This window comes from Mizuhopecten yessoensis, unplaced genomic scaffold, assembly GCF_002113885.1.
Source record: "Mizuhopecten yessoensis strain PY_sf001 unplaced genomic scaffold, ASM211388v2 scaffold10797, whole genome shotgun sequence".
Lineage (NCBI taxonomy): Eukaryota > Metazoa > Mollusca > Bivalvia > Pectinida > Pectinidae > Mizuhopecten > Mizuhopecten yessoensis.
In genome coordinates this window covers 1,480,893-1,498,877 of record NW_018408726.1, presented here as the reverse complement: position 1 = coordinate 1,498,877, position 17,985 = coordinate 1,480,893, and the positions used below count along the sequence as shown (strand labels likewise).

At 38.8% G+C, this 17,985-nt stretch overlaps 1 protein-coding gene across 1 annotated transcript; it reads right to left on the bottom strand.

The window, feature by feature from the left end:
- Positions 1–665: 665 nt before the first annotated feature.
- LOC110462458 (tubulin beta chain-like) lies at positions 666–15,981 on the bottom strand. Its single transcript, XM_021516411.1, has 4 exons — positions 15,857–15,981; positions 6,153–6,261; positions 2,577–2,932; positions 666–1,578 (listed from the first exon to the last, which is right to left on the bottom strand). The coding sequence occupies exons 1-4, from the start codon at positions 15,911–15,913 to the stop codon at positions 763–765; spliced, it is 1,338 nt and encodes a 445-aa protein (XP_021372086.1). The 5' UTR covers positions 15,914–15,981; the 3' UTR covers positions 666–762.
- Positions 15,982–17,985: the final 2,004 nt, after the last annotated feature.

Below are 17,985 nucleotides of genomic sequence, written 5' to 3'. Positions count from 1 at the left end.
TTTGGTCTACTTTTAAGGTTACAGTTGTGAGATTAATACCAGGTGAGTAATGCAGGCCCATTGCTACATTTCATTAAAAAAGTTACAATATTTTTGTGGCGTAGGATTGTCGAGACATGCTAGTGGTAATTTAAGGATAAGGATAGACAAAATGTGTCAAAAATGTCCACAAAATTTATGTCGATTTCAGCTACGCTGTAAGCGTATGTACAATAGTTGTTATATATGTACCAAAATGACTCGATTCAGCTACGCTTTGTTTAATCGAGACAAGGGGGCTCAAAGACTCGCGCACATCTATGACCAAGTATTAAACAAAGCATAGCTAAATAGTCATTTCGGTAAATATATAACAACTAGTGTACATATGCTGACAGCATTCCAAGGAAGAACTTAACAGATTTTTCTCATATTGCAATTATCTACTACTTAAAAGATCACTTGGATCATATTATCAAACTTTTTCATAAACATCTATAATGACCAGGAGTAAAATTTACCAGATTTAATCATCTAGCCTTTTAACTCAAACTATGACTAATTAACCATGGTATGTATAATTATTACATGAAAACCTTTTAAGAATTGCTTAGATAGGGCTGACCTAAAGATTGATTAAAAGATATTTGCATATATTGCAAGGGATATTAAAAAGTACTCAAATATGAGGATGTTACAATTTTATTTATTTTTTTGCTCTCTGTTTTTTTCATGAGATGGAAATTTTCTTCTATATCATGCAATGATGTTGGTGTTGCATGTTTAGGTCTCCTCCTCTCCCTCTTCCTCATCAAACTCTCCCTCCTCCTCGGCTGTGGCATCTTGGTACTGTTGGTATTCGGACACCAAGTCGTTCATGTTGGACTCAGCCTCTGTGAACTCCATCTCGTCCATACCCTCACCAGTGTACCAATGCAAGAAAGCCTTACGACGGAACATAGCGGTGAACTGCTCAGAGATACGCTTGAAAAGCTCCTGAATGGCAGTGCTGTTACCAATGAATGTTGCAGACATTTTGAGACCACGTGGTGGGATATCACAGACCGCGGTCTTGACGTTGTTGGGGATCCATTCAACGAAGTAGCTGCTGTTCTTGTTCTGGACGTTCAACATCTGTTCGTCAACCTCCTTCATTGACATTCGACCTCTGAACATAGCAGCAACTGTCAGATAACGTCCATGACGAGGGTCACAAGCAGCCATCATGTTCTTGGCGTCGAACATCTGCTGGGTCAGCTCTGGGACGGTAAGAGCCCTGTACTGCTGGCTTCCACGAGATGTGAGAGGAGCGAACCCAGGCATGAAGAAATGGAGACGGGGGAAGGGGACCATGTTGACAGCCAATTTACGGAGATCAGCGTTCAGTTGACCGGGGAATCGGAGACAGGTGGTGACTCCGGACATGGTGGCGGAGACAAGATGGTTCAAGTCGCCGTATGTGGGTGTGGTCAGCTTGAGGGTACGGAAACAAATATCATAAAGGGCCTCATTGTCAATACAGTAGGTCTCGTCTGTGTTTTCTACAAGTTGGTGAACTGATAGAGTTGCGTTGTATGGTTCCACAACTGTGTCAGATACCTGGAATATAAAATTTGTTTAAAATGTACCATACTTTAAAATGCTATGTTAACATGATGCAGTAGTGGTAGTGCAAGCCTTTTCAAAACTTATAGTGTCCAAAGCAAGTGATCAATTTGATTATCATGAAATTACAATTTTTTGATTATTTTGGTACAAAAATAGTGTGATTTAATGCAACCACTGAAATTGTAAAACTGCTTTAAATCAGTACAAATCGCTGAATAACCAGTGACACTATGGTAATGTCGTGGCAAGGGTCGACACTAACACCAGACTATGGTAATGTCATGAAAGTGGTCGACACTTACACCAGACTAGTAGATTTCAGCAAGGACTAGGGAATCACCTAAGCTAATTGGTCGTTTGAAATAAGAATATTCCTTTTTTAAAATTTAGAAAACTGCTTAAAATAATATATAGTACAGGATAATTGTCAAAATTTTCCTGAGTCCCTATAGTCGTCAATTTTGATGTTTTGTGCTGAAGATCACGTCATTTCCTTATCAGGAATTTTTTGACTAGTTACATTGACGTATGACTAGTAAATAATTCAACTTGTCCGGTGGACTACCAAGGGAAAAAAATAAGTTAGTGTCTATTCCTGCATGGCTCCCTTTTTCTGTTTGGGATGGTTTGCTTCATGCTAGCAACTAACAATTGTATACGGTACATCCATTCTTGTAAAATTCTATTCCTTAGAGTTATAATTACCAAATAATCCAAACAAAAAACCCATTTGTTTCCTATTAGTATTACATGTCTGAAAAATTAGGGTAGATATGCAGGCAATAATTTTCATTATAGGAGAGTAATCTCGACTTTAACAGTGCTTCCTAATTCATAGTGCCAAAAAGTTTAAGGTAGACAAAAAGATACGGGGATGTAGGGTAACAGGACACAACTTTTTTTATATTGCCTTATAACCAGATTATTCCCGTTTTACAGTGAACACTTGTTGCACCAAATAAACCCCAAATGTTTACAAGTGAACTTGCCTTAGGAGATGGTACAACAGAGAATGTGTTCATGATCCTGTCGGGGTATTCTTCACGGATTTTGGAGATGAGGAGTGTTCCCATTCCAGAACCGGTACCACCACCAAGAGAATGTGTAAGTTGGAATCCCTGCAGACAATCGCAGCTCTCCGCTTCTTTGCGAACGACATCGAGAACAGAGTCTACGAGCTCAGCACCTTCTGTGTAATGTCCCTTAGCCCAGTTGTTTCCGGCTCCACTCTGTCCGAACACAAAGTTGTCTGGTCTGAAGATTTGTCCAAAAGGACCAGATCGGACAGAGTCCATTGTACCAGGCTCCAAATCAACGAGGATTGCCCGAGGAACATATTTCCCTCCTGAAAAAGAAATCAGTTGTCTTATATTGTGGATAACAACTAACATCAGGGTATTTGAAATGGAACTTTCATATACCGACACACAACAGAAACACATCTCCAGAAATGACAAACATCAGGTTAAATTAACTGTTTTCATGCNTTAACCAGATGGGATTTTACGGCTCGCTGGCGAAGTAAATAAAGTCTTTATTAATATATTTCTGAACAACATTCTCAAATATATATACACTTATCAAGTAATATGTGGTGGACCGGCGGTCTACCAGCTTTGGAGATTAAGTGGACCGTCCAAGATTTTGGTGGACCCGGTCCTCCGGTCTACCGTTAGTGTCGATCCCTGATGCGACAGTTCTATTTTTGTTTTATACATGGTTTAGAAAATTACACCTAGGTAGTTAAATCCACCATAGTATACAGTACAAACGTCTTAATTCCACTAGCCTGTCGGGCTAGCATTGATGGGATGGTTGGTAGCCCGAACACAACATTTACTAGCCCTGGGCTATCGGGCTAGCGTTAGTGTCGACCCCTTCATGGCACCGAGCATCGTCTTGTTGAAAGATAACGTTGTGCTGGCGGACAAACAGTGACCGAGGTTGTAGAATAACATGGTTCATACAAACTTTAACCTCAAAATTTAAGGACTCTTCAAGTGTTTTTCAAGACAAATTTTGAAAATTCAATGGCTCATTTATATCGCAAAAAAACCCACAATTTTAATGAGGAGCTGGGATTGAAGGAAAGTCATCGGCATCCGTGTTCGGATTTGGATTAGGAACAGTCGAGGTAGGTCTCGATGTACTTGCCGTTGAAGTAGATGGTTTGTAATAAAAGTCTGCCAAAGGCCGAGTCGAAGTGGTCCCCGAAATTTTATGTGTTTTTGACTTTTCATGTTATGTAAGGGCGTATTCCCTCATCTTGCCCAGATCGATAACTCTGTTGCTACACAGTGAGCACAAAGCAGAAGTCCTATCACTCTTGAACTCCCTCCCTCACCCAAAAAAAATCTGGGATCATCGAGCCATTTGCAGTTAAAAACACACTTCCCCATCGTAGTTGTTCCTTTCTTGTTCCCCTCCTGTTACAATACTCTTAATGCACATGACTATCTGTCACTTGGACTACGAGACTTACTCAATTCAAATGCAGTAATGACACGAATTGAAAAAGAAAAACCGGAAACTTCATCGGTATATATTTTCCAGAATGATTAAAAAGTATGATCTGCAATTTGACTATCAATCTGTGTTGAAAATAATTATTGTTTGCGAGGAATGTATACAAAATAATGAATTAACATGACAGAAACGAATACCCAACTATCGTCACTGATTTTCAAGGCTTTCAGTCATTTTCAAGGGTTTTCAAGACAGACATCAAATTCAAGGGTTTTCCCCAAGACCTGTGCGAACCATGAATAATGGTAATTAAATGCACTGTAGAGCCGTCAAATTGCCTTCCATGATGACTAGTCCATCTGAGCAGTTAAGCATGAATCATGACTAATCGGAGAAGAGTACACGGCGCCAACGGTGCATAGGAAACACGTGGACCCCTAAAAACTAAAATTTACCCCTCCATGTTTCAATTTTCTTTTAAATTTTACATAGAATCGCCCCTTTTAATTTTGATATTGATTAAAAAAAATTGCAGAAATGGCCGACTGCATTCAAATTCTAGGATTTCCCCTGCATTGGAGTCCAACGTCACATCTATGATGAATCAGGGGCATTCTCACTGCGACACGATGCAGCTTAATGCCATAGGAATGGAGACACCTCAGCCCAGTATATCGGCTTATTCTAGGATCAAGTGTCCCTGGTGTCTCATTTGCGTTTTTTTGTGAAGTTCTGAACCGGTTAAAAGTTCTGCAACTACATAAACAAGTCCTGACGAGGTGTCATAACATTCGGACGGGTGATGTGACAGAGTTCAATCAACCGTGAATTGATGGTGAATATGTATGATATACCATGCTATTCAACATGGCTATTAAAACGATTAGTTTATTGATATTACAAAATTATATGCGTTTCTTTTGAGTGTCGGTGTATCGGCTGCATTCTCAATGAATGAAGACAATGATTGTTTGGTGATCTATTTTGGGAACTGTCACCTTAGACAGAGAAGTTGGAAACATGCATGGTTGGAGTCTATGACATGATCTTCAAATTGATGAAAAAATACTAGGGTAGCCTAGGTCAGTACATGGAAGAGGAAGCAATTATTGATAAGTTATTATTATTTTGTTGATAATTTCTTGTTCCAAAAAAGGCTCTCATTCGTCAATCATTTAGATCAAAATAGTCATCGATGTTTGTAAGTAACTGCTCAAAATACCTATCTGTAAGCAACAGACGTTTCCCAACCAGGGGTCGACACTAACACTAGTCCGCTAGTCCTGGACTAGTATATTTCAGCAAGGACTAGTGAATCACCTAACCTAACTGGTCCTTTGGACTTGTGAAAAATATGATTATAAAATAAGAATATTTCTTTTTAAATTTAGAAACCAGCTTGAAATAAGATATATTCCAAGATAGTTGTCAAAATTTTTCATTAATTATTTTAAGTCCCCTTCAGTCGATTATGTTTGATGTTTTGTGCTGTAGATTGCAATGTTTCCTTATCAGGAAATCTTGGACTAGTTAAACTGAAGGACTAGTTAAACTGAAGGACTAGTAAATAATCTATTCAACCAGTCCTGTGGACTACCAAGCAAAAAAGTTAGTGTCTAACCCTGCCAACAAGTGATAGTTGGTTATCATGTTTATCTAACTCGAGTCAGTTAATCTTCAAATTGTATAAAGACACAAGGTTCACAGATGTCTTTTACAATTTGAAAATTAGCTAACGAGAGTTAGATAAACATATGTCTAATCATCACGAGTTGGGGGACCTGTTTCTCACATAAGTTGCATAACGTTCTTATTTTATCTGAAACAACACATTTTCCCTTGGAAAATACATCAGGTGTGTTTCCGATGGGGAAAACAATTGCCATGGAGCATGACGTCACAATGGAAAAGTTGAAAAGCATTGTTACAGGACATCATAAATCAAAGATTGACCAATGAACTCACGTCCAAGGTGTTACCCACTAGTGGGTAAACAAAAATGTTGACCAGCTCCCAGCAGGTTTATCCAAGGAGTCATGAGCGAGGAAACCTTGTGGTTGGGGGAGAAAATTCTTTTAACACATTTTATAAATGCATACCTGTTGCTTCATTGTAGTATACGTTGATTCTTTCTAACTGAAGGTCAGAATCTCCGTGGTACGTGCCTGTTGGGTCTATTCCATGTTCATCTGAAATCACTTCCCAGAACTAAAATGGAAAAAGAAATGTGATATACAACTTACACAACTCTACACGAACAAATAAGGCAGATTTTATTTCCAAATTATAGGCCAGCACAAGGCATTACATACAGCATTTACGATCAATAGCAAAGGTACTGTACAAATTATACATGTATAAATCGCAATACACGGGTAGATCGTATCATACCACAATAGAGATGAAATATTGCTGTATCGAAATATTTGTTTTAAAGCTTATTTTTATGTATCTCATTCTGCTTATGTTTTAACTTTGCACTACAAATTCTTAACAGATATGCCAATAAAACAGGCTTTTAACAATTAGGCTGCTACGCGCCTCATTTGCCGTTTCGATAAGTCAGGTCGTCAGTGCTACTCACCACATATGCGGTTTCTGTAAAAGGATTGTTTTGCCAGTTAGGCCAAATAAAATAATATGTGTGTTTCCGGTTCCCCAACCTACCTGGAAAAAATGTGCCTGACCTGAAACGTTTTTTTCGCCAATTTTTCGTCCCGACTTAAATTTTTCCGGAATGTGTCCGATTTGTTATTAGTTTTGACTTGGTACGCCGTCAATAAAGTGCTTGACACACATGTATTGTGCGTGTCAAACGTCTTCGTGATTTGACCTTGACGGCAACATGGCGGCCATCGGAACAGAAAGTTCCATTTTGGCCATCAAATTAGCGAAATGCGATCACATTGCGGAAACGAAGCACCTTGCGTCGTTTCCAAACAAGACCTCGCTTTTGGATGTTTATGGGACATACCACCCAACAGACCTAAAAGGTTATACAACTGCCATAAAGTGTTCCGCAAACACTGAATTGTTTGATGTTGATGGAAATTTAAACGTCGGCGATATCGCCAAGGGTTTTGGTATGCGAGTACTGCTTTTTTCATGCTCAAAACAGAATGTTTCTGTGCTTGATGTAATTGTGGAATCCTCAGAAAAAGCCACAATTTAACCCTTTGCCACATGCAAACCAATACACATGAGCACTCTGTACTGATGGTGCAAAGAGACATTGTTGCAATGCAACATTGTTGTGCTGACTGAAATGTGTATACACCATCTCAATGGCAGTTTTTAAGAAATTGAACTTTGTTTTGATTTGTTTTTCTAACCTTAATTTTGAAGGTGAAATAGTTGTTTTAAGCATTTTCAGTAAGTTAAAATTATGTTTAGAACTTCTTAAATTTTAATTCAGTGCTATTTTCCTAATAAAAACATCAACACATAACCATGAAATCAGCTGTATGTATATCAGGATAGACACATTTTAACCCTTATCCCGCCATTCACTCATGTGGTGAACTGATTTTTATTGAAAAAAAGATAGAAATAATCAACGGGACCTGCAGTATCAACATCAACATTTTTCTGGAAGTATTAGCCCCGTTTTTCTAACAAAATCATTAAAATTGATCGGTGAAAAATCTCGAGACCATTCAGAGTCGTTGTTACCTAATGCCGTAATGGCGGCGGTACACCCGGTCGCTGTTCATCTTTTACATAATCATTTTCGGACTTATTTCTGATGACAGTTCATTCAAAAACATCGTTAAGATCGATGTCTGACTAAATGTCCTCGGGGCTGAAGCCATTAAACTATTAATCAGCCTCCTCCTCCTCAAAAATGTCCCGTAACATAGTTGTGACACTTTTCTACACTCATGACTTGCAGTTTCTAGGTTAATTTATTCAAAACTATTCGTAGGAATGACGTATACAAATCTGATTGGTTGATGCATTGATATCTTCTAAAAATAGTATAGGTGATTTCCAGATAGGTGTCGCTCTCAATCACGGAATTTTCCATGTCTAAGTTTACCGAAACGGCATGGCGTCGAGAGGCGCTTACATTGAGATAACGTAGCGGCGTCGAGAAGCGCTTACATTGAGATAACGTAGAGGCGTCGGGAAGCGCTTACATGTGGCAAGGGGTAAAGGCGTCCAGAGGCGCTTGCATGTGGCAAAGGGATAAGCTGTCGACGCCTTTCAATTATTGATGGGCGAAAGGAAGAATCCTTTCCCAAAAGAGAAAGTCAATTGGTTGTATAACATTTAAAAAAGAAATAAAATGTTTTGATAAAATAAAATGTTTTGCCTACCTACCTACCTGGATTCAAATTTCGAGGGAATAGGAAACACACATATTATTTTATTTGGCCTTACCATGGGTGCACATGACTTAGTATCTAATAAAGCTAGCGGAGATAGTTTTGTACTTGATTCTGATTGGGTAATAATGCAGTTCTTTCGAGTTTTCTATGACTCGCAGAGAAAGGTAGAATTAGTGAAGCGAAAAAAAGTTAACAGAAGCAGACAAAATGGCGGACGTCAATTGATGCGTTCTTCGGCAACAGCGATGATGATGAGGATTTTGAAGGCTTCACAGAAGAGGACATTCAACACGTTCATTGGAATATCATAGCAAATATTCCAATGTCCGATTTTGCTTTAGAGTCTACAACTCTGCAAAGCGATCAAAGTTTGGTATCAAGCTGTACCTGGTGTGTGAGGCAAGTTCTGGATACTGTATCGGCTTTAGCGTATATACTGGAAGCTCTGCGTGTGCAGACTTTGCGGACACTACTACACGTATAGTGATTGGCCTCATGTCAAGATATTGACTTTTAGACAAAGGGCATCAGGTTTATATGGATACTTATTATTCGTCGCCTGAACTTTTCATGGAACTACACCTGCAGAACACCTACGCATGTGATACGTTACAAAAGAATTGTTTAGGTGTGCCGGATGTAATAAAGATTTTGTTTGTTTGTTTGTTTGATTTTGTTTAACGTCCTATTAACAGCTAAGGTCATTTAAGGACGGCCTCCCCTGGGTGCAAGATGCATGCATGTAGTGTATGTGTGTGTATATTGGGAGGCTGCAATATGTTCGTGTTTGTCTCCTTGTGATAGCGCGAAACTGATGCCGACTTTATAGTGCTACCTCACTGAAACATTCTGCCGAAGACACCCAGCAGGACGCCCCACCCGGTCACATTATACTGACAACGGGCGAACCAGTCGTCCCACTCCTAATTTGCTGAGCGTTAAGCAGGAGTATAAACTACCATTTTTAAAGACTTTGGTATGTCTCGGCCAGGGGACAGAACCCAAAGCCTTCCTCACAGGGGCGAACGCTCAACAAATGGCCAAAAGTGAGGCATTGTCAAGGGAGACATTAGGAAGAAGAAAGTTATTTAGAAAGGAGAGAAGAGATAAGGTCCCAAATTTAGTCGCCTCTTACGATCATGCAATTGGGGGCAATGTAATAAAGAAACCTACCATGAAACTGAAACAATCAGAGACTATCTTCCGAAGATAGGAAAGTCTTCTTGCTGTGAAATATCACGACAAACGAGATGTCCATATGCTGTCTACCGTTCATGAGGCAACGGTCAGTGTTCTGGACAAAGTTGACCGCAACACTAACCAACAGGTTGCTAAGCCCACATGTATTGCAGATTACATTACTCTAATCGGAGGGGTGGACTTGTCTGACCAGATCAATCACTCCTCTTGCCTTCGCAAAACATCGAAGTGGTACAAGCTCTTTTCCCATCTTCTGAACGTGTGTGCATCATCAATGCCTACATATTACCCTTAAAAAAGTTTGGACCAAAAGATGGATGCAAGAAGGAACATCACGCCTTAAGGATGGCTGTTTGTGAATCCCTACTCTCCGAGGCTGTGACGGCCCTTCGGCCATACAAGGAAAGGGGTAGAAAGTCTGTTGGAATAAAACCAACACGCTGGACTGACCATCACTTTCCAAACTACATCACTGCTTAGCCCTGTACAAAGCTGGCAAGCCTCTTACATGAATGTTTTGCATGCAACTTTTAATAAAGAAGTCCAGAGGAAACGAACATCTTTCTGGTGTGAAGAGTGCAAAGTTGCACTGTGTGTACCAAAGTGCTTCAGGTGTACCACACTATACACAACTATAGAGGTGTTCTTTTTTAACAAGAATTCATCATCCAGTGACTCGGAATAGATCATTTGTTCAGGAACTGTGTTAGTTAGGAGTTTTGTAGTTTCTGAGACTATGTAACACTTACTCAAACCAGGTTTCATGCAGAAAACAAAAAGAACAAAAAATTGACAAAATGAGCAGAAGTGGCTTTTTCAAGTTTCGGGTTTACCTGTCATTTTTACCTGTCTATTTACTCACATTTGTACTGAACAAATCCGAAATATTAATTCTTTGATGAATTGTTGTAATAACAGCAGTAAATGGAGTGAAAGAATGTATATAATTTCTATCAAACTAAAAGAAACAAAAAAAATATACTTGAATTTACCTTTATTTCTCACTTGTACAGGTAATTAATGATGAAATTCAATGTTGGTTGACAGAAATGAAAACCTGAGATGCCAACAATGATTTTACATATCACCTTTTTTTACACCCAATAAATACTTTTCAAAATACAGTAGTTTCAAAACAGCATGTAATAATTTCATTAATGAATTCAGCAGTGGTGTCCCTTTACATAGAAATCAATGTAGCAGCCTAAGGGTTAACATTTTATGACGACCTTTTGAAATTTTCTAGTTCGTATCTTTCTTTCATACTGTTCAGCTGTCGACTTCTTTTTATTTGGCGGAGACTCGCTGGTGTCCTTCAGGTAGTGAAACATGTTCAACCAGAATTGATATTCTGAATCACAATCTCCGTCATCAAATCGCTTTAACATACACATTTCCTGTGCAGCATTTGAAGCGTTTTAAAGATCAATCGGTGAGCTTGGACTCCGCTGTTGTTATCAATAAATAGGTTGCTGTTTCTAAAAGGAACTCGAACTATCTAGTGTAAAGTGCTTCAAATCTAACTAGCCCTTCGAGAAACGGCATATGCAACCAGACTTTTCAGAACGGCATATGCCGAGTGTAGCAGCCTAAGGGTTAATACCCAGATAGCAGACATACGTTGGCCCAATGTTGGCTGTTGGCTTACATCGGCACACTTCCTGTTTACTGATCAAAACCGTGCGTAGCACCGACGACACGACTTTTCATAACAGCATATGCCGGGCATAGCAGCCTAAGGGTTAATTAATTGGAACTAAGATCATTTTAAAAATATTTTTGTCAGCTGATGTGATTGGCAAATGATAACAGAGATAATTAACTTCATTTTTGACATAAGTCGCTGTACATTTACACAAGAGATTCTCGGGTAAAAAGGTCTTTTTCGATTTAAAATTCTCTCGCACACCTTTGGTTATTACTAGGGTACACTGCCGGGAATATCGAAAGTAATGACAAAACAACCAATCAGAAGCCTTCTACTATACGCGTTCGGGTTTGGTATAACAACCCGATTTTACACTTCCTTTTTACTGATCAAAACCTACAGACCGAGAAACGGCATATGCGGTGGGTAGCACCGACGACCCGACTTATCATAACAGCATATGCCGTCTGTAGCAGCCTAAGGGTTAATAGTGCTGGGAATTACTATTCTTGAAATCTATGTTTAGAGTATTGTTTCACGTCCTATCAACAGCTATTGTAATTTAAGGACGGCCTCCCCAGTGTGCAAGATACTGCCGAAGACACCCAGCAGGACACCCCACCCTGTCACATTATACTGACCACGGGCCAACCAGTCATCCCACTCCTGTTGCTGAGTGATATCCCTTTGCCACATGCAAACCAATACACATGAGCACTCTGTACTGATGGTGCAAAGAGACATTGTTGCAATGCAACATTGTTGTGCTGACTGAAATGTGTATACACCATCTCAATGGCAGTTTTTAAGAGATTGAGCTTTGTTTTGTTTTGTTTTTCTAAACTTAATTTTGAAGGTTAAATAGTTGTTTTAGGCATTTTAAGTAAGTTACAATTATGTTTAGAATTTCTTAAATTTTAATTCAGTGCTATTTTCCTCATAAAAACATCAACACATAACCATGAAATCAGCTGTATGTGTACAGAATAGACAAATTTCAAAATGTTTCAATTTGATTGATGTTTTAATTAATGAATATATGAAATGACTCAACAATGTCATTGTGATATTATCACTTCCAAATGAAACAACAAACTAACTTTCCAAACTTCTCACTAGAAGATTCAAGATACAATTTATATTTAGGCCTATATCAATGTTGCGAATGTTATCCGAGGTAACACACAAGTGTATCTCCATACCATGAATTAATGATACTGAACTACACTAACTACTATAGTAGCTAGTAGTAGGCACTAGGCAGACCAATATATAACATCTAAAACAGTAACTGTAACTTATAATTGAATGTCAAGATCACTTTCATCAACTGAAAGTCATCATGGGTAACAATATGAACAAAATCCAAGTTCAGTTCTCAATAAACATGAAACCGATTGTGGCACAGTTGTCTGAATATGAATTTGAATGTTACTGAATATGAAACTGATTGTGGCATCCATCTTTACAGAGGTGAACACCACATACTGAACATCCATAAACAGTTTCTTTTCTTTGTTTGTGGGCAGTCAGATGATAACGACATCTGCGTTTAGGGCCGGGGAGACGGGAGTTAATGTGGCCGCCTACATTTTCTTGTAGGACGATGCCTGGGTGATCCATTTGTTGTGATTGGCGTTTGCGGGTTGTGTAACCTCCTATCAGGTCCCTAACTAGCTCATTCCTGAAGTCAAGGTGGCGATATCTCTTCCTTCTGGTCCGACGCTGTGACACCATTTTGTAAACAATAAATGAGTTTACAATAGCACAATTGACCAAGAACCAAAAGATATATCGCCACCATCTCTTTGATGCCCGGCCAACATCATATGCCATTCTCAACTGGTCATGCCGGTCAACGCCACCCATATATTTGTTGTACGACAACACGGTCGGAGGCTGCGGAAGATCCAGGACATTAGCACCAGCTCGACGCGTTGCCCTACCTTCCCCTTCAGGATCACTAAGTGTAGACAAGTTGAAGACAGGTTTTTTGTCCTTCCAAACTGTGGCTACTAAATTTGACTGACCCTTTTGCAACACTTTGTAATCACCCCTGTTCATTTTCCCCGGTTTCCTGAACTCTTTTGGAAACCCAGAACGATTGGATCGACAAGTGCCACATGCATATACTCCATGATCACATAGATCCTCCAATAATTTCACTCCAGTAAAATAATTGTCAAAGTAAACATGATGATTATGGAAATGTATGTCGTCACATAAACCTGTGACCACATTATATCCAAGGCCATGCTCCACACCACCCTCCTTTTTCCCCCCAAGTAAATCTGAAAGCGAGAGAGGTAAGCTGTTTCTGCATCACAACGCATCCAAATCTTTATACCGCGTTTGATACGTTTTGCGGGCATGTATTGGCGAAATGACAATCGACCAGTGTACTTGACCATTGCTTCATCAACAGAAATGTTACATGAATGTCTGTATCTATCCAGGAAGGTTTTTGAGACATGGTCAATTGACTCTCTCACTTTGTACAGTTTATCATAATTTCTGTGTCCACGAGCTGGTTCATTTTCTCTATCTGACACATGAAAATACTGTGTAATTTTTTGAAATCTATTGCAAGGCATGACATTTTTCACACCAATATTTCCAAGGTAATCATCACTTGACCAATACATGTCCGTTTCTGGCATATATTGTATACCCATCAGTACATTTATGCCGATAAACGCTTTTATTTCATTGGAATTTGTATCCGACCATTTTGGGTCAAATCTGTTTTCGTTTTCCAAACGCCAGCGAGCGTAGTTGTTTGTGTGTCTGGCTATGTTGGAGAACTGATTCTCATTGAAGAAAAGATAAAAATAATCAATGGGACTTGCAGTGTGAACATCAAAAATATTTCTGGAAGTATTGGCCCCGTTTCTCTTACAAAATCATTAACAATGATCGGTGAAAAATCTCGAGACCATTCGTCAACATTACCTAATGGCGGCAGTACACCCGGTCGCTGTTCATCTTCTACATCGTCAATTTCTGACTCAGAATCGGATGACATTTCATTCAAAACATCGTTCAGATCTATGTCTGACTCAATGTCCTCAGGGCCGAAACCATCAAACTCTACATCATCATCATCATCATCAAAGATGTCACGTATTATCGCTGCAACAGTCGCCATCTTGGCTCGTTGTTGTGACACTTTTCTACACTCATGACTCGCAGTTTCTAGGTTAATTTATTCTAAACTATTTGTAGGAATGACGTGTACAAATCTGATTGGTCGATGCATTGATATCTGCTAAAAATAGTATAGGTGATTTCCAGATAGGTGTCGCTCTCAATCACGGAATTTTCCATGTCTAAGTTTACCGAAACGGCATGGCGTCGAGAGGCGCTTGCATTGAGATAACGTAGCGGCGTCGAGAAGCGCTTACATTGAGATAATGTAGAGCCGTCGGGAAGCGCTTACATGTGGCAAGGGGTAAAGGCGTCCAGAGGCGCTTGCATGTGGCAAAGGGTTAAGCAGGAGTAGAAACTACCATTTTTACAGAAACTACCATTTTTACAGACTCTGGTATGTCTGAACCCAAAGTCTTCCTCACAGGGGTGAACACTCAACTAAAGGCCAAAAGTGAGGCATTGTCAAGCCTCGAGACATTAGGAAGAAGAAAATTGTTTAGAAAGAAGAGAAAAGATAAAATCCCAAATTTAGTCGCCTCTTATGATCATGTAATGGGGGCAGCAGGTACAATTCTTATGCCCTACCTGCAGGGACATGAAATCTATGTGATCCATATCATATATGAAGAAGTTTGATAACATTCTTATAACTTGTTATAAAATTGAGCACATCTTTCCTATGACAACATATCGGGACATGTTTTATCTACACTTTTCACAAAGCGAGTCATTTTCCGACAAGTTCTGAAAAGCAGCAAGTCACTCTATGTAAAATTAATGAATTTTAAAAAATTCATCAAGTCAAAAGGAAAAGAAATGAGTATTTGAATCATGACTCACAGATAAATAAAACACTGGATATGTATCGCAATATATTCATTCTGTATTGCAAGATATTGTGATAACACTCTTGGCATATCATGACATCCCTAATGTAAAGTGTCTGATCACCTGTTTCAAACTTCCCATAATTTGCCTCAATATATATCTACAGGATTTTACAAGCCATTCTTCCGATTACTTGACAGATCAATTAACTGATCTTAAATATCTGTTGCTTTTGTGTGATGATAAACAGAAATTCAATGGCATTTCAGAACAGATCTAACAAACTGATCACACGAGATAAAATGACATTTTTATATTAATAGAGGACGATATGGCCATGTTTTAGGGGATCTATATAAATATCACAAAATAATAACCCGATATTGATGATGGTTTTAATGTTCAGATTGCAAATATTATATATATATTAATCTACTTCTATACAAAGTTTTGAAATCACTGGCAATGCCTATGTGATTAGTTGATGAACATGCACGGTTGATGTCATTTATATATAGACAGATACCTACACCCAATATTTTGTTGGGACTTATTAAAATCATTTAGTTTTATTCAACTGACAATCGTTACAGTAACGTTCATGAATCAATCTTTCCTTGATTATATTATTTGTTTGGTAACTTACCTTGGCACCTATTTGGTTACCACACTGACCAGCCTGCATATGTACAATTTCCCTCATCTTGACTGTCTTTTTTTATCTTGCGTCAACCACCTTTCCGTTATGAGCCTTCGTTTTGAGATATTTGAACGCGCTCGTGCTTTTATACTACTGTACCATTTACTTCCGCTTCCGCGTATTTTCATTGGCTAATGCCAGAAAAAGAACTATTTCTTAACCGCGTAAATTTTAAAACATTGTTAATATGAACGAGTGCCAGTTTGTCACAAACATCTTGTATTGTCTTGTTTACTTATCGGTTTTCCTGATTGGTTTAATTTTTTTATGTTGTCTTTACAACAAATCACAGTTATGCGCAAGAATTTTATGAACCGTTACCTATTCGCGAGGATTTTGCCGAACTTTTGTAACCTCATGGAGTTTGACTCCTCGATCCACAGGGGCGAGTCGGTATACTTTCGGTTAAAAATAAACCTATACACCGGCACCAGTAAATAACAGCAACACCTTTTATCCGGTGTTTATACACATTCTAAAACCTTATAAAAATTAAGGGTATCGAGGTATAAAAAGTGCCTTTAAAAAAAGGACCTCGCGAGTACAACGGTTACTTACCCTCAATTCAAACAAAATGTCCTTGACAAGACAAGAACAGTATACGGCATTAGCCAATAGACTACTTCAAACAAATAAGAAATATTGCTTTCTGAAATCCTATGAACAGGAAAACATTATGAAATCTAAGAACGTCAGGCATAGGACAGGGATCCCCCGATCTCTTCCGTTACAGATTAGGCATAGAAACTCAGAGTTGGAGCGCTTCTAGGGAACGACAACACTTACAGTGTAGATATCATTGGGTTTTCTCTCCTTTTTCGGTCGTCAAAATGTTTTTACATGTCTTAGACATTAATGCACACTTTGAAAATACGGTCAGGTTGCACCAGGCACTTCTAGATTTCAATTTCCCCTATATTTTGTAGCTAGTAAGTCGCTATCTAAATAGTACGGTTACAACAGACGGTTAGTGGGGTGGGGACTGGGCCGATTGCGTGTGCAGTAGCGTAGTTGCCTTAGGCTCGAGTAGACACGGTGCCTACACATTATTTTGTCGAGTTTTTATTTTCAGTCAGCGTTAATTCATAAAATTGAAAAATTGAATAGGTATTTTTCCTTAAAATGAAAGATTGTGTTATATTCAGATGTTTTGTACATGTTTAGGACAAAATATGGAAAATCTCTTATTTTCACACATTAAAAAAAGACCTTGTGCATAAGTGCAAAAGAGTCTACAACTTTTAAGCTGACATTAAACAATGGTAAGACCACACCCAGCTGTGATAAAGTTTGTGGTTCAGAGACCCAATCAGAGGATTCCCCTCCCAGTGAAACTGTCTCATATTCTGAGACTACTCAAAATAAGGTGCCAATCTTACATTGCCATGCCCTATCCTACCCGGATGTGGCATATGGTATCAGTCGGAGCACGGGGACACAGTTAATAATTTGACCTAAACTAAGGTGTTCAGAGTAATTTTACACGTTTTGGGGGTTTATATCAGCTTTCGGTAAAAATGCCACCCCAGACTCGTATAATTTGTATCATCATTGCGGTTGGCATTTCCGGAATATAGCTGTGGCGAATTTTCCGATCCCTGGGAGTCGGAGGTAGGCTAGCACTTAGCAAGCTTGATAACCAAGGTTACCCTACCAATTCACTTTCCAATTTTTCGAAAGACGAAATACTAGCTAATCACGCTTCTCTATTACAATCTTTCCGAATTTCCATTATATTGCCTCGTTTGTCTTGGACTCCAGAATTTCACCAGAATCCTTATAAGTAATGTTTTATTGCGGGCTCATCTTGTTACACAACCAAGCCATTATGCAAACTTAGTACCATTTAAATAAGGTTACAGTCGTATTGTGACTCAGTATACTCGGTGAGTGGAATAATTGGAATGTGGAATTCAAACATTTCTAAAGAACATTTGATCAATCTTGAAAATCCTTTTCTATGTATTTTCTATCAAGTTTTATCTTACTTTTCGACCCTATACATAACAATTTCTCATACAAAATAGAAGGGAGACCTTCGTTTTCTTATTATGAAAGGTTTCTTTTCAAAAAGA